Below are 13,403 nucleotides of genomic sequence, written 5' to 3' on the forward strand. Positions count from 1 at the left end.
GCTATATAAATACAAGTTGTCCCTACTCAGTTGGAAAAAATTTCTGTTCATGCAGTACTGGATATCGGACAAGCAGTCTGACAATTTATAGAGTGAAGGGTCAAGAGAGGTGGTGGTGAGATAGAGCTGGGTGTCGTCGGTGTACATGTGGAAACTGACGCAGTGTTTTCAGATAATGTCATAATTAAAATGTCATGAATAGGTACAAAAATAATGAGGTAGAAATTCTGATGTCCCGGGCCCGTACAAAGTTTCTACGGACCTGGGAAGGCATCGAAAAAGCCGCTTTTTAGCGTGCAATGCGCATGCGCTAAAAACCGGCTTTTCCGATCTGTCGAGCTTGACAGATCCTCCACATCTCGGGAGCGAGGATAGTTGTACGGGCAAGATTGCGGGGTTTATGAATATCTTGCTCAGCAAATGTCCTCAAAAAATCTTGCGCCTGAAAAAGCAGATACATAGTCTACTTTTACAGGCGTTAAAGTTTAAAAACCTATAAAAACATGATTAAAATTAAAATTTTTAAAACATATTTGTTAAAACCCTGCCCACTCGGATAATGTTATTTTAAACCCTAACTTTTTAAAAAAATCGGCAATTTTTTTTCTTTAAAAAACATGTATAACTAATTTCTATTAGTGTATTGTGTGACGTGTTTTTTAAATATTTTATGTAGTGTTTGTGCATTTTGGGGTTTTTCTCATTCATTGTAATAGGAGATTCGTAACTTACGAATCTCCAATTACAATGAATGAGAAAATACTTGCCTATTATTTGGTGTCCAGGCACACGTGACTCCTGCGCAGGTCCCTACGAGCACGCGCTGCGACGCACAGGGAGGAGGCCTGTGGATTGGGATTTCGAGTGGGCGCAGCAGCTTCAGGTAAGTGCGCATTTTATGTCTATTATTTAGTACTTTGCCTGCGGGAAGTCCTCGAGAGGAATTTCTGCCCCATTCAAAGACTAACGGAATGCTGGCCTTTATATCTAGAGGACTACAATACAAGGGGGTAGAAGTTATGTTAGTTATACAAAGCCCTGGTTAGACCACTACTGGAGTACTGTGAGCAGTTCTGGGCACCTCAACTTAAGAAGGATATATTGGCATGGAGGGAGTGCAGGATAGATTTATCAGAATGATACCTGTACTCCAGGGGTTAAATTACAAGGAGCAAGTCCACACTAGGTTTGTATTCCCTGGAATTTACAAGGTAAAGGGTTGATTTGATTGAAGTTTTTAAGATATTAAGGGGAACTGATAGGATAGATAGAGAGAAACTCTTTCCGCTGGTTGGGGAATCTAGGACTAGGAGGCATAGTCCAAATATTGGAGCCAAGCCTTTCAGAAGTGAAGTTAAGAAACACTTCTGCATGCAAATGTTGATAGCAGTTTGAAACTCTCTTCTACAAATGGCAATTAATGCTAGGCTAATTATTCATTTTTAAATCTGAGATTGATAGATTTTTGTTAACCAAAGGTATTGAGGGATATGGGGCAAAGACAGGTATATGGAGTTAGGTCACACATCAACCATGATCTCATTGAATGGCAGAACAGGCTCGAGGGGCTAAATGGCCTACTCCTGTTCCTATGTCTTGTGGATAGGAGGGCGATTGGGATGTGAACCGGAGCTGGGAGTAGCATTCCGATACGAACTTTTAAAGAACTTTTTTGGTGGCGGCCTCCAGTGGTCCTTTTTAAGAGCTGCATGTAGACCTGATTATCCTGAACACAGCAGCCAATTTTAGGAAGTGGGTCCTTCAACAGGCGTTGAGCCTCTCATTAAAGCTTGTTTTAGATGTCCAAGCAGGAGATTGGCGCAGGCCGTCCCAGTGGTTAATTGGTATGCTTTGTGCCCATTTTACGCCCAAAATGGCTGCAACATATACAAATTTCTACCATTATGTCTTCTGCAAAAGCCCTTTGTGGAGCACACAAATCTATTGACAGGAGCTACCATTATTCTTTCTCTTGTTTCAGTGTTAGCAATGTTTGGCCTGTAATGTTTCCTCAGGAAAATAAAATTCAAGTCAAGGACTTGGGTGCAACACTCCACTTCAGTGGCAGTTGTTATAAGCTGGGACAGGGGGTAGGAGTTTCCAGTTTCCTTGTATCATTAAAAAGTAGTCAGTTTTTAAAATGTAAAGTGCATAGAGAATCTAATGGGCACAAGCATGTTTTAAACTCAGCTTTGCAGTCTACCCAAGTCCAAATGTTTTCTCGGCGGGGGCTTCACATTGATTGGCTACAGTGCATTCAGATTGGGACTAGATCCTGCAGTTATGCTGACACTTTTGAAACTGACCTTCATGGTGGATGGCCTATGGTTTACTTGAAGACCATGTTGTAGACCGAAATATATTCTACCTGCTTTCTGGCAGTGTTTTTAAAATGTATTCAACATGTAAGCCTCTTGTACAATTTCAAATACTACTTCTGTGTTGAAGCCCAGCTGAAATCAATTTTCATTGACAAGCAGGAGTGTAACTGCAAGCTAAAACAATTTAATTAGTCTTTAATCACTAGAACTAACTAACAACCTATAAAATTTAGTGTTTGTGCAATGAAAACCACACCTGGTTATTGAAGAACAAGTGGTCTTTTTGAAAGCGATAATTGTTCAAAAGTGAGCAATTATTTTGTATACTTAAAAACTCATACAAACTAAAATTCTAACACTGATCCACTCTTTACTTACTGTAGTAAAACTTTTATGTCACTGTAAATATGATTAACATAAACATTATGTTTTGTTTCATTATTAAATCAGGCAAGTTTGAAGAAAAAGAAGACCGCGTACCCAAACTTGAACAACTCAACAGCCTCAGTTGTATGACCAGTATAAACTTGGTGTTAAGCAAACAGAACTTGTTACACATGGAGCTCTTGTTACTAGAATCTTTTCAATGGAACCTCTGCCTGCCAACTGCTGCCCACTTTATTGATTATTACCTTTCCGTTGCTGTACATGAAACTGACCTTCATGATGGATGCCCTATAGTTTACTTGGAGAAGACCAAGTTATACACAGAAAAGTACGCTGCCTACTTTCTAGAAGTGTCTTTACAAGGTATTTATAGTTAACACAAACCTACTGCTTCATTCATTTTTCCCCATGCCCTCAATACTGCAGAATGCTTAGGGACATGCAGCTGGGGAGTTCCCCCCCCCGCCCCAACTGTTTTCCCCTGCTGCTGTGTAACACTCGGGTCCCTTCATTTAAGGAATGTCTCTCAAAATGTTGTTCGGTAGGGAATTCCAAGACTTTGACCAAGCAATGATAAAGAACTGCAATAAATGTCCAGTAAAGATAGTGTGTGGCTTAGAGGAGAACCTGGAGGTGATGGTATTTCCATGATGTTGCTGCTCTTGTCCTTCTCAGTTGCAGTGGTCACAAGGCTGGGAGGTGTTGTTGAGTTGTCCAGTGCACCCTGTATATTGTACATAATGCAGCTAAAGTGTGCCGGTGAAAGAGGGGTGAATATCAAGTCCAGTGTATTGTCCCATGTTGCAATTACCTTGTCTCCACCTTTCCCTTTTCCAGTGTCTCTAAAATAAGCTGCTGGAAAAATAAAAATACTGTTGAGAAGTTTCCTAGTCTGCAGAAGTTGGACACCATTACCTTCCCACATGAACTTTGGCCAACAATTAGAATTTCTGCAATTGTAATTCACTAGCTCCTAATTGGAAGTACCAATAGACTATTGATGTTTAGTTTTAAAACTAAATGCAATTCCATATTACTTGTACTCTGGAATGTATCTGAGGGAAGATGTTCTGGACTAAAAGGTGGGCTCAAACAGATTACACAAACACTACAATCAAAGTAATAATTTCCATTTCCTCTGCTTATTTACAAATCCAGTTGACTTGGGGTATGGAGTAGGGAGTGCGGACATTTTCAGTAAAGCCGTGCATAATATGCTTGTGTAGTGGTGCGCTTTTATTTATTTCTCAAACCCAAAATCTGTAATTATGTACTCAAAAGATCGCATGCATAGATTTAAGCATTTTTGTAATTTGATTCAAAATTTTTTAACATATGAATTCAACTCAACTGTTCTAAGTGATTTTTACTAATGTCCCTTCTTGCAGAAATCCATGTTCTGCTTACACAATTTTCTATTCTTTGACTTAAAATGATTAGTTAAGCCTGGTCATTTAAATTTTCATAAACTGTTACAGCACCGGCTGAAAATTGCCATGGCAGGCCAACAGACATACCCGCCAATAGTTAGATTTGCCCTGGCCCGTTTTAATGGCCACAATATTTTGCTCTGCAAGTTGCTGGAAGTGCAAGATGGAAACAGCGCAGTATGATTGAACTATGAAACTTCTTAATCAATCAGATTGAAGGAATGTGATGTGAACAGCGCAAGGTCTGAACAAGTTAGAATGGTGAATTCAATGCCAAATCGGGTACAGAGAGGGGGAAAAGATAGGATTAGAGAGAGAAAGAGAAGAGACAAAGAGTTTTAAAAAATTTCATTTAATTTTTCAAAAAATCTCCAACAACAATTAAGACCTGAAGGAATTAGACTCCACACTTGTAATAGTTAATTTTCAATACCAGAGAGGTTGACTGCCAGTAATTAACACTTATCCTGCCGTTAAAGGGGTACTTAGACTGAAATGGGCAAGCCCTAACTTTTTGTGACTAGTTTAGTTTAGTTCGTAACTACTTTGCAACGAAAAGAACTTCACGCCGTTCAATGCCTTTGAATGGGGAGCCAGTCAGCAAGATGCTGCTTTAGCGAAGCGAGTGATGCATCTCGCACAGCAACATGTATGTTTCTGCTTTTAATCACGCATCGGCTCTCGCCTGAAGTTGCTCTGGCACTTGTGCATAAATAATTGCAAGTGTTATTAGCCTCGCTGTTATTTTCACAGTAATTTTGGGGCCATTAGCTGCTCAAGAATGTGACAAAGTAAGTGCAATAAAATAACATGGATTTCATTTGCGACTGTTCATTTATGGAGAAAATGTTCATGCAAATCAAATGAAATTCCTGAATCAGCAGTTTTTGTTTTTTGTTTACTTTTGCAATGAAAGAAAGACTTGCATTTATATAGAGACTTTCACGACCACCAGATGTCCCAAAGTGCTTGACGTGTAGTCACTGTTGTAATGTAGGAAACGCGGCAGCCAATTTGCGCACCGCAAGCTCTCTCAAACAGCAATGTGATAGGGACCAGATAATCTGTTTTGGTGATGTTGATTGAGGGATAAACATTGGTCAGGACATGTGGGATAATTCCCCTGCTCTTCTTCTTCAAAATAGTGCCATGGGATTTTTTATGTCCACCTGAGAGCAGACTAGGCCTTGGTTTAATGTCTCATCCAAAAGATGGCTCCTCTGCCAGTGTAGCACTCCTTCAGCACTGCATCAAAGTGTCAGTCTAGACTTTTGTGCTCCAGTCCGTGGCGTGGTAGTTGAACCAAAGAAGGTGAAGGAGGTTGATTCCTGAGATGAAAGGTTGTCTTCTGACGAAAGGTTAGGCTTATACTCATTGGAGTTTAGAAGAATGAGAGGTGATCTTATTGAAACATATAAGACTCTGAGGGGGCTTGACAGGGTAGGTGTAGAAAGTATGCTTTCCCTCATGGGGGAATCTAAAACTAGGGGGCATAGTTTCAGAATAAGGGGTCGTCTATTTATTTAAAACGTAAATGAGAAGGAATTTCTTCTCGGAGGGTTGTGAATCTTTGGAATTCTCTGCCCCAGAGAGCTGTGGAGGCTGGGTCATTGAATATATTTACGGCGGAGATAGACAGATTTTTGAATGATAAGGGAAACTCGGGTTATGGGGAGCGGGCAGGGAAGTGGAGTTGAGGCCAAGATCAGATCAGCCATGATATTGAATGGTGGAGCAGGCTTGAGGGGCCAAATGGCCTACTCCTGCTCCTATTTCTTATGTTTATACCCAGAACCTTCTGACTCAAAACCAAGAGTGCTAACAACTGACACCGTGCACCATACTACCATCCCAGTAGAGGATAGATGACCTATTTGTAACCCATTGTCGTTCTGAATAAGGCAATTCAGCTAAGAGCTGCACTAACTAGATGTTAATTATGCTAATGTGTTGGAGGTTTCTTGAACATTTAAATTCTGTATTTTGCTAGTAAAGTACACATTTATGGTCGTAAGCTAAATAAGCTTTCCATTTTATTTCAGCACACAGTGGGGCCATTTTTCATCATGTAAATGCCCTGTGTGTAACAGTTCACGAGCTGCTGCGAAATAGGAAAAAGGACGGAGACCTGTAACATCAGGTCTTGGTTCGTTTGTGCATGACTTGCATACCTGGTGTGTTGGGGAGGTGGACAAAGGGTGTCTTTGCCTGGAAGCTTTATTATAGCAGTTAAATGACACAGGAACATACGAGCATGCTCTCCACCAACTCCAACATGCACGTGCCCTGCCATCCCTATATGACCTTGTTCTATTTAATTAAATTTGTATTTAAATAATTTAGTTTCTTGACTACTTACTTAATCTAGAATAAGTTATAGGTAGTGAAATTGAATATCTGCCTATAACACAAAGCATTACAAGTAGTGTAGGAAAAAAGCATGCAACTCCTTCCCCCTCTTTGAATTCCCACTCTTTCCAAATTCCCAAATAAATCACTCTGTTTAAGTGCACTCCATTTAATGTCGCTCTGTGCAGACCGGAGTGATGTAGTCATACTTCCAGCCTTTATGCTGGGTCTACACTACTTCCAAATCACTCCCAATATAAATGCATATCAATTTATGTGAGGTGCTGAGCTGTATACAGAAAGCCGTTTCAAGGGCAAAGATTCACCAGCATTTTTAGGCCATTTCTAGCTCATTTTCATTTTCCTTTTCTACTGGAACTTGGGTTTCCATCAGCCGTTTGTGCTGATTGTTACAACCCCAACACCATTACTGACGTTAAAGGTTTTCCAATAAGAATCCCCCCTCACCCCCCCTCAATCACTTCTGCAACTAGATTTTTAATTATGACTGACCCACAAAATTTGAGCGATGTTAGCATGTTGTCATTTGGGGGAGATTAGCACCAGTTCCTAATCATTTTAGCAATAACTGGTGTTATCATGAAAATTGGCTCCAACGTGTATGAAACCTGTTATGTAATGATGTGTGTATCATCTCAGTACCGTAAATGTAATGTAAGCACTATGCCACACCACAGAGGGCGCTGCGGTGGGAAACCCTGGTAGTAGCTGCAACAAGGACTATATAAGGCTGACCACCACACCTGGGAGGCACTCTGGAGCTGAACAATAAAGGACGAAGGTCACAGCAGTTAGATTTGCACCAGACGGTGTGGAGTCAGTGATTTGTGTGCGACATACACCACATTGGCAACGAGGAAGCGGACGAACTCCACGCAACCATGGCTACTCTGGGCTCGCTAAAGGATTTTACCGTGGGCAATGATTGGGAGGCCTTTACGGAAAGGCTCGAGTACTACTTCACAGCAAATGACCTGACGGAGCACACACACGCAATGAGAGAGAAGCGTAAGGCGATATTGCTCTCCAGTTGTGGAGATGAGGTTTACTGTCTCGTCAGGGATTTGCTGGCACCTGGGAGCACCAGGGACAAGTCATACGAGGAACTGACTGAACTCATTCGTGACCAGTTGAAACCGAAGGAGAGCATCCTCACGGCCAGATACAAATTTTACCATCACTGCAGACCCGAGGGCCAGGATGTCACCAAATATGCTGCGGACCTCAGGAGACTCGCGGCGCCGTGTGATTTTGGGGCACACCTTGACGAGGCTTTGCGGGATGTTTTCGTTATGGGGATTGGCCACGAGGGCCTCCTTCACAAGCTGCTGGCCACGGAACCCACAGTCACTCTGACAAAGGCCATCGCCATCAGCCGGGCATATATGACCTCGACTTGCAGCACCAAACAAATGATCCACAGTCTCGAACCCAGCAGGCACTGTTCACAGGATAGCGCCCACCACGGACAAAACTGCAGAACGTGGCTCTGCCCGGGGCAGAGAGCACGGACCTCGGGATCCTGGAGCTCAGAGTCCGCTGAGGGGGGCCAATCAAGCAGCACCATGCTGGCGTTGTGGAGGAAGCCATGGGGCTCACCGGTGCAGGTTTGCGGAGTACACGTGCAACACCTGCCACGTTAAAGGCCACCTTCAGCGTATGTGTAAAAGAAATCAGACTCACCGTGTGGCTGAGGAGATGGGGGATGATCCACTGTTCAGCGAGGAGCAGGTAGAAGAAGATGAGGTGTTGGGACTGTATACGTGTACCGATGATTCGCCCCCAGTGATAAGTGAAGTAAAAATCAACGGAGTCCCAGTGAGTATGGAAGTGGACACGGGCTCGGGTCCATCGTTGATGAGTCGGAGAACTTTTGATAAACTGTGGATTAACCCAGCTACATGACCCAAGCTGGTCCCTGTCACGGCGAAGCTGTGTACCTACACCAGGGAACTGATACCTGTTCTCGGCAGAGCGATGGTGCAAGTATCCCACGGGGATGAGACGCACGCTTTACCTTTTGTGGGTCGTTGCAGGCGATGGGCCGACACTCCTCGGCCGGAGGTGGATGGAGACGGTCCGTGAGAGCTGGGAAGACTTCATCACTCCTCAGGCTGCTGCTCCCCGGGGTGCTGCCATGCCCCGGGTCCCCAGAGAGCAGCGCCGACCGAGCTGGAGCTGCAGCCTCAATCCACCCACAGGCAAGTCCCAGACCCAGACCTCACAGAGACCCTGCAGCCCCAGGCCTGGATCTCAGAGACCCTGCAGCCTCAGCCCCCACAGGCAAGCAGCCCTGCACAGAGGGGCCTAGTGGTGGTGGGGGGGGGGGGTGGTGAGAACCGGCGGGGCGTTGCGGGCGGAGTGCTGAGGGATCCAGGGGCCGGCGGTTCAGAAGAGCCCCGCAGAGGAAGAGGCCGTTGGGCGGGCCCCGCCGAGGAGCTGGAGGTCGGCGGCCATGGCAGCCGCAGGGGAGCCCGCTGTGGGGGACGCGGCAAGTGCGGCCGCTGGCGAGGCCACGACGGCCGCAGGAGAGGTGGCAAGTCAGGTGGCAACTGAGGGGAGCGGAGGCTGCGCCGGCGGAGGGCATTCGGAGCGGTGGAGAAGAAGACGGCGGCGGCATCGTGTCGGAGCTGCAGAGCATCAAAGATGGCGGCGCCCAAGGAGAAGCCTCGTGGAATCCTCCTGCATCAAAGATGGCGCCTTAAAAAGGAAATGCACCCGGGAGTCTTAAAAGGGCCTTCCAAAGAGGTGGTCCCCACAAAAGACTTCTGTTCGGCAGAGCGAGTCTAAAATGAGCAATGTTAATGTGAGATAGTGAATTTATAATAAGAATTACTTTTTTATGCTGAATAGTCACTGTATTTGTGTAAAATAATGGATGAAGTACAATTAATGAAAACGGCTAACAAGGAAATTAAGGTTCTGCTACCAGTTAATGTACCAGATAATATACCAGATAATATGTACCATACTAACGCACTGTCTATGCCCACCTGCCTTCCGTTGGACAAGTGTGATGTTATGTAATGATGTGTGTATCGTTGTCCTGCGTCCAGGTTGGGGGGGGGGGGAAAGGTGATGTTATGTAATGATGTGTGTATCGTCCCAGTATCGTAAATGTAATGTAAGCACTATGCCACACCACAGAGGGCGCTGCGGTGGAAAACCCTGGTAGTACCTGTAACAAGGACTATATAAGGCTGACCACCACACCTGGGAGGCACTCTGGAGCTGAACAATAAAGGACGAAGGTCACAGCAGTTAGACTTGCACCACACCATGTGGAGTCAGTGATTTGTGTGCTACATACACCACAAAACCAATCTGCATACTTTTTACACTTTCATCTATTCCTACCTTGTGCAGAGTTTTACCCAGAATGCTAGAGGTGGGAAGAATTATAAGTAAATTTGGTTTAGTCATCCCTTCCCTTGCACAGCGTGTATTCTATAGTACTTTGCAAAATGTGCATTTCTAGGCTTAATTTATTTTTCACCCTTGCAGTACTCTATGGGACTAACTATTTGTACTGCACTTTTTTTGACAGATAGCTGTCTGTCAAGCCGCTCCCCCATCAGTTGGCCTGGGCCCGATGGTGGCGGTCCTGGACCCAGAGGCAGGGGAGGAGAGGGGAGAGACTTGGAGGAGGCGTGGGGGGGGAAGAAGGGGGGAGAGAGAGAGAGAGAGAGAAGCTGGAGAGACAGACACTGGGTGCGGGGGGTGTACTCTGGGAAGACTGATCACGTTCTTGCAACCCTCTACAAGGGACATCATTGGAGTGGATAATATGCAGAAGTCACGACACTGTCACTATTCACTTCATACCCAATAAACCTGTTAACAATCCATACACAATGCCCCATCCAAGGTGGTGGCGGGGGGGAGGATGCACTTGCGCAGGGTTAAGGCACTTTGGCTGGGGGAGAGAAGCACTTGGACTGGGTTAAGGCACTTCGGCTGGGGGAGGCATGCATTTGGACTGGGGTAAGGCACTTTGGCTGGGGGAGGGCTGTACTTGGACTGGGGTAAGGCACTTTGGCTGGGGGAGGGATGTACTTGGACTGGGGTAAGGCACTTTGGCTGGGGGAGGGCTGTACTTGGACTGGGGTAAGGCACTTTGGCTGGCCCTTGCTGTCTTCTGGGGAGCTCTGTCCTCTGTCGCTTCAGGAAGTCAAAGTTGGTCGAGTTACAATTAGCAAAGTCAGTGAGACCTTGGGATGGGCGGTTCCAGTTACACATTCCTGTGAAACTTCAGGGTGTGGCTTATCCTCCAAGGGGACCAAAGGATGGAGCATGGTGGCCATTTTGGCAGTACAAATAAATGCATCCATTTTATAAAGTAAAGCTATACTTGGATATTCCTGCTCTCTTTTTAAAATGGAGGGCTTTCCTATTCTATATTTTTTCATTCACGTAGTTGGTACATTGACCTAATGAAACATTCAGTATAGGTGCAGATCAGTAAAATGAAACCAACTATATTTTTAATTGAAATATAAAATTTATTTTTTACTCTTCCAGCTGTCTAAAGGCATATACAGTTGGAAACCTGTGGTGGGATGATCACACATACCCAAGGAAAGTTCATCTTCTAATACTTTTATTAGTACAAGTGTCTATATCCATACTCAAAGCACTTGTTGTCTGTTCACAGATGGATTTTTGTGATGTCTAGGATAAGTGCTGACTCTATCTAATTCGTTGAAGTGATAGACAATGATGTAATTGTTAATGTACCAGTAAATTAAATGTATGGACTTTCAATTTAGTCAATGATTTTATCTTTACAGATCATGGATTTCTGTATCATTTTCCTTCAATGGTTGCTGCTGCTTGCATAGCAGCATCTCGAGTTGTTCTTAGACTCTCTCCTTTATGGCCCATTCGACTGCATCGTCTTACTGCTTATGCATGGGATGCTCTGTTACCTTGTATTGAACGTCTCTTGGTGTAAGTTCGATTTGTGTAATGTAATTCTTTTTAATAGTGGGTGCTGCACTTGGTGGCTCTCTACTAACATTTTTTCATTGTTGATTGTAGTGCTCATGACAATGATGTAAAAGAAGCCGGCAAGCAGAAACACGAACAATCAGTTCAGCAGATTGGACAAGCAGCTTTCTCGACTCATCCTATAGCTTCCTCCCAAATCCGGATTGAGCAGCAGGCTCCACCATATTTACACCCAAAGCATTCACATCTACAGTTTTCTCACCCACAACCCTTACAGCAAAGCTGTCAATCTGCCTTTTCAACCAGTCAGGCAACAAGATACACAATGCCACCATGCCCTTCCAATCTCCAAGCTAATCTTGCAACTCATGGACCCATACAAGCTAATGCTGCTACATCATTAGCTACAACTGTGGAAGTTAAATCTTGTACTAATGTTCCTTATAACCAGGGCTACCAAGTCAATGGTCTTTGAACCTGAACAACACCATGCTTTGAAAGCTAATTGCATGAATCTGAAATAGTTATTGAAACACAACACTGTGTGGGACAAGCTTTAATAGTAACTTTATATATTGAAGTATTAAATATTTTTTTTCTACATGACAAGAATAAGAGCAGCAACAACACAAGAATTTATTTTGTAGGTTTTGGGAATTATTGGGCACTAATATTTACAGAAATAATTAAAAATACCTCCTAAGTGCTTGCAGATGCATTTGATCTGGCAGCAGGTTGAATTGAGATTATGAAAGGCTGACAGAGTAACAGGATAAAATACTAGTTTGGAAGGCTTGGTGCTTTACCTCAGGAATTGGCTATGACATCAGTCAGTTTATTAATGCTGCTTTCTTTTTTTTGTATACCTTATGTACCAAACCGTAACTAATGACTACAATTTTAATGGCAGCATTTTCTGGTATTGTCATTATTTCTGACCACAGGGTTTAAATGTTAATTGGGTGCTCATTGTGCAATACTATATTTAATAAATGTGTTTTTTTAACACTTGAGGGAAACCACTTTCAACAATTGGTAACTACTGCATTAGCTACATTTTAATTGTATCTGCATAACCACTGTCAAGACTGATAAATGTACTACTGCAATGCAAGAACACGTTCAATGTTCAGTTTATTTCTAAAGTAACTGATCAACTTTTTTTTCCCCTCCCATATCAAATGAGATGGATGATTTTATATTGAATGTATAACACATACTTCATTTGTTTACATACCGGGATTACGGTAGCAGTCTTCTGTTTTTCAAGTGTTATAAATCACCAATTTATGTTTTTTTTGTGTATGTTAAGGAAAATAGACCTGCTTTTGGACTATTGGAAGCTCCTCACCTAAAATGACACGTGTTTAAAAACTGTGCTCTGTTTTTGCTTTTAATTAATTATCATCCATTTAACCTTCACAACTCCTATTTTCTGTAGATGGTTCTGGAAGTTCGTGTTACTTAAATGTTTGAGCATTAAAAATGCTTTTTCTGATTATATAAAAAAAAAATTGCTTATTTTAATCCAATATTTATATTCAAAATATTGTTCAGTGCATAAGACTTTCAAAGAGTATGCAATAGTTTCCCTTGCACTTATACAAAAATTAGAGGCACAAATGTGATCCTTTATTTAAAGTGTAACATTGCATTGTATCCAGAATCTGCTAATGTTTCAGTAGAATAAATCTATTTTTTAAGATACATAGCACAAATCCCAAAATGGAGAACTTTACGAAGTACTATGTACATTTCTGAAGTAGTTGGTGGTTTTAAATAAAATTATTTCCACTAGATTTGTTTGGTATTTCTTTGGTTAAGATTTTTTAAATGTCTGATTTTTAATTAGGTCAGAGTCTAATGAAGATATTGTATAATTTGGGAATAGAACTAGGTTTAATTTGATGATTCAAATGTGGAGTGTAGAATGTTTCAGTATAAA

At 42.8% G+C, this 13,403-nt stretch overlaps 1 protein-coding gene across 1 annotated transcript in view; it reads left to right on the forward strand.

The window, feature by feature from the left end:
- The window catches only part of ccnj (cyclin J), a 28,281-nt gene extending 15,389 nt beyond the window's left edge, over nucleotides 1–12,892 (forward strand). The window contains exons 3-5 of the mRNA XM_070875040.1: nucleotides 2,772–3,071; nucleotides 11,299–11,458; nucleotides 11,549–12,892. Coding sequence (XP_070731141.1) covers nucleotides 2,772–3,071; nucleotides 11,299–11,458; nucleotides 11,549–11,933 — 845 coding nt within the window. The 3' untranslated portion in view covers nucleotides 11,934–12,892. The remainder of the gene's footprint in view (nucleotides 1–2,771; nucleotides 3,072–11,298; nucleotides 11,459–11,548) is intronic.
- Nucleotides 12,893–13,403: the final 511 nt, after the last annotated feature.

The sequence above is a fragment of the Pristiophorus japonicus genome, chromosome 3 (genome assembly GCF_044704955.1).
Source record: "Pristiophorus japonicus isolate sPriJap1 chromosome 3, sPriJap1.hap1, whole genome shotgun sequence".
Classification (NCBI taxonomy): Eukaryota; Metazoa; Chordata; class Chondrichthyes; family Pristiophoridae; genus Pristiophorus; species Pristiophorus japonicus.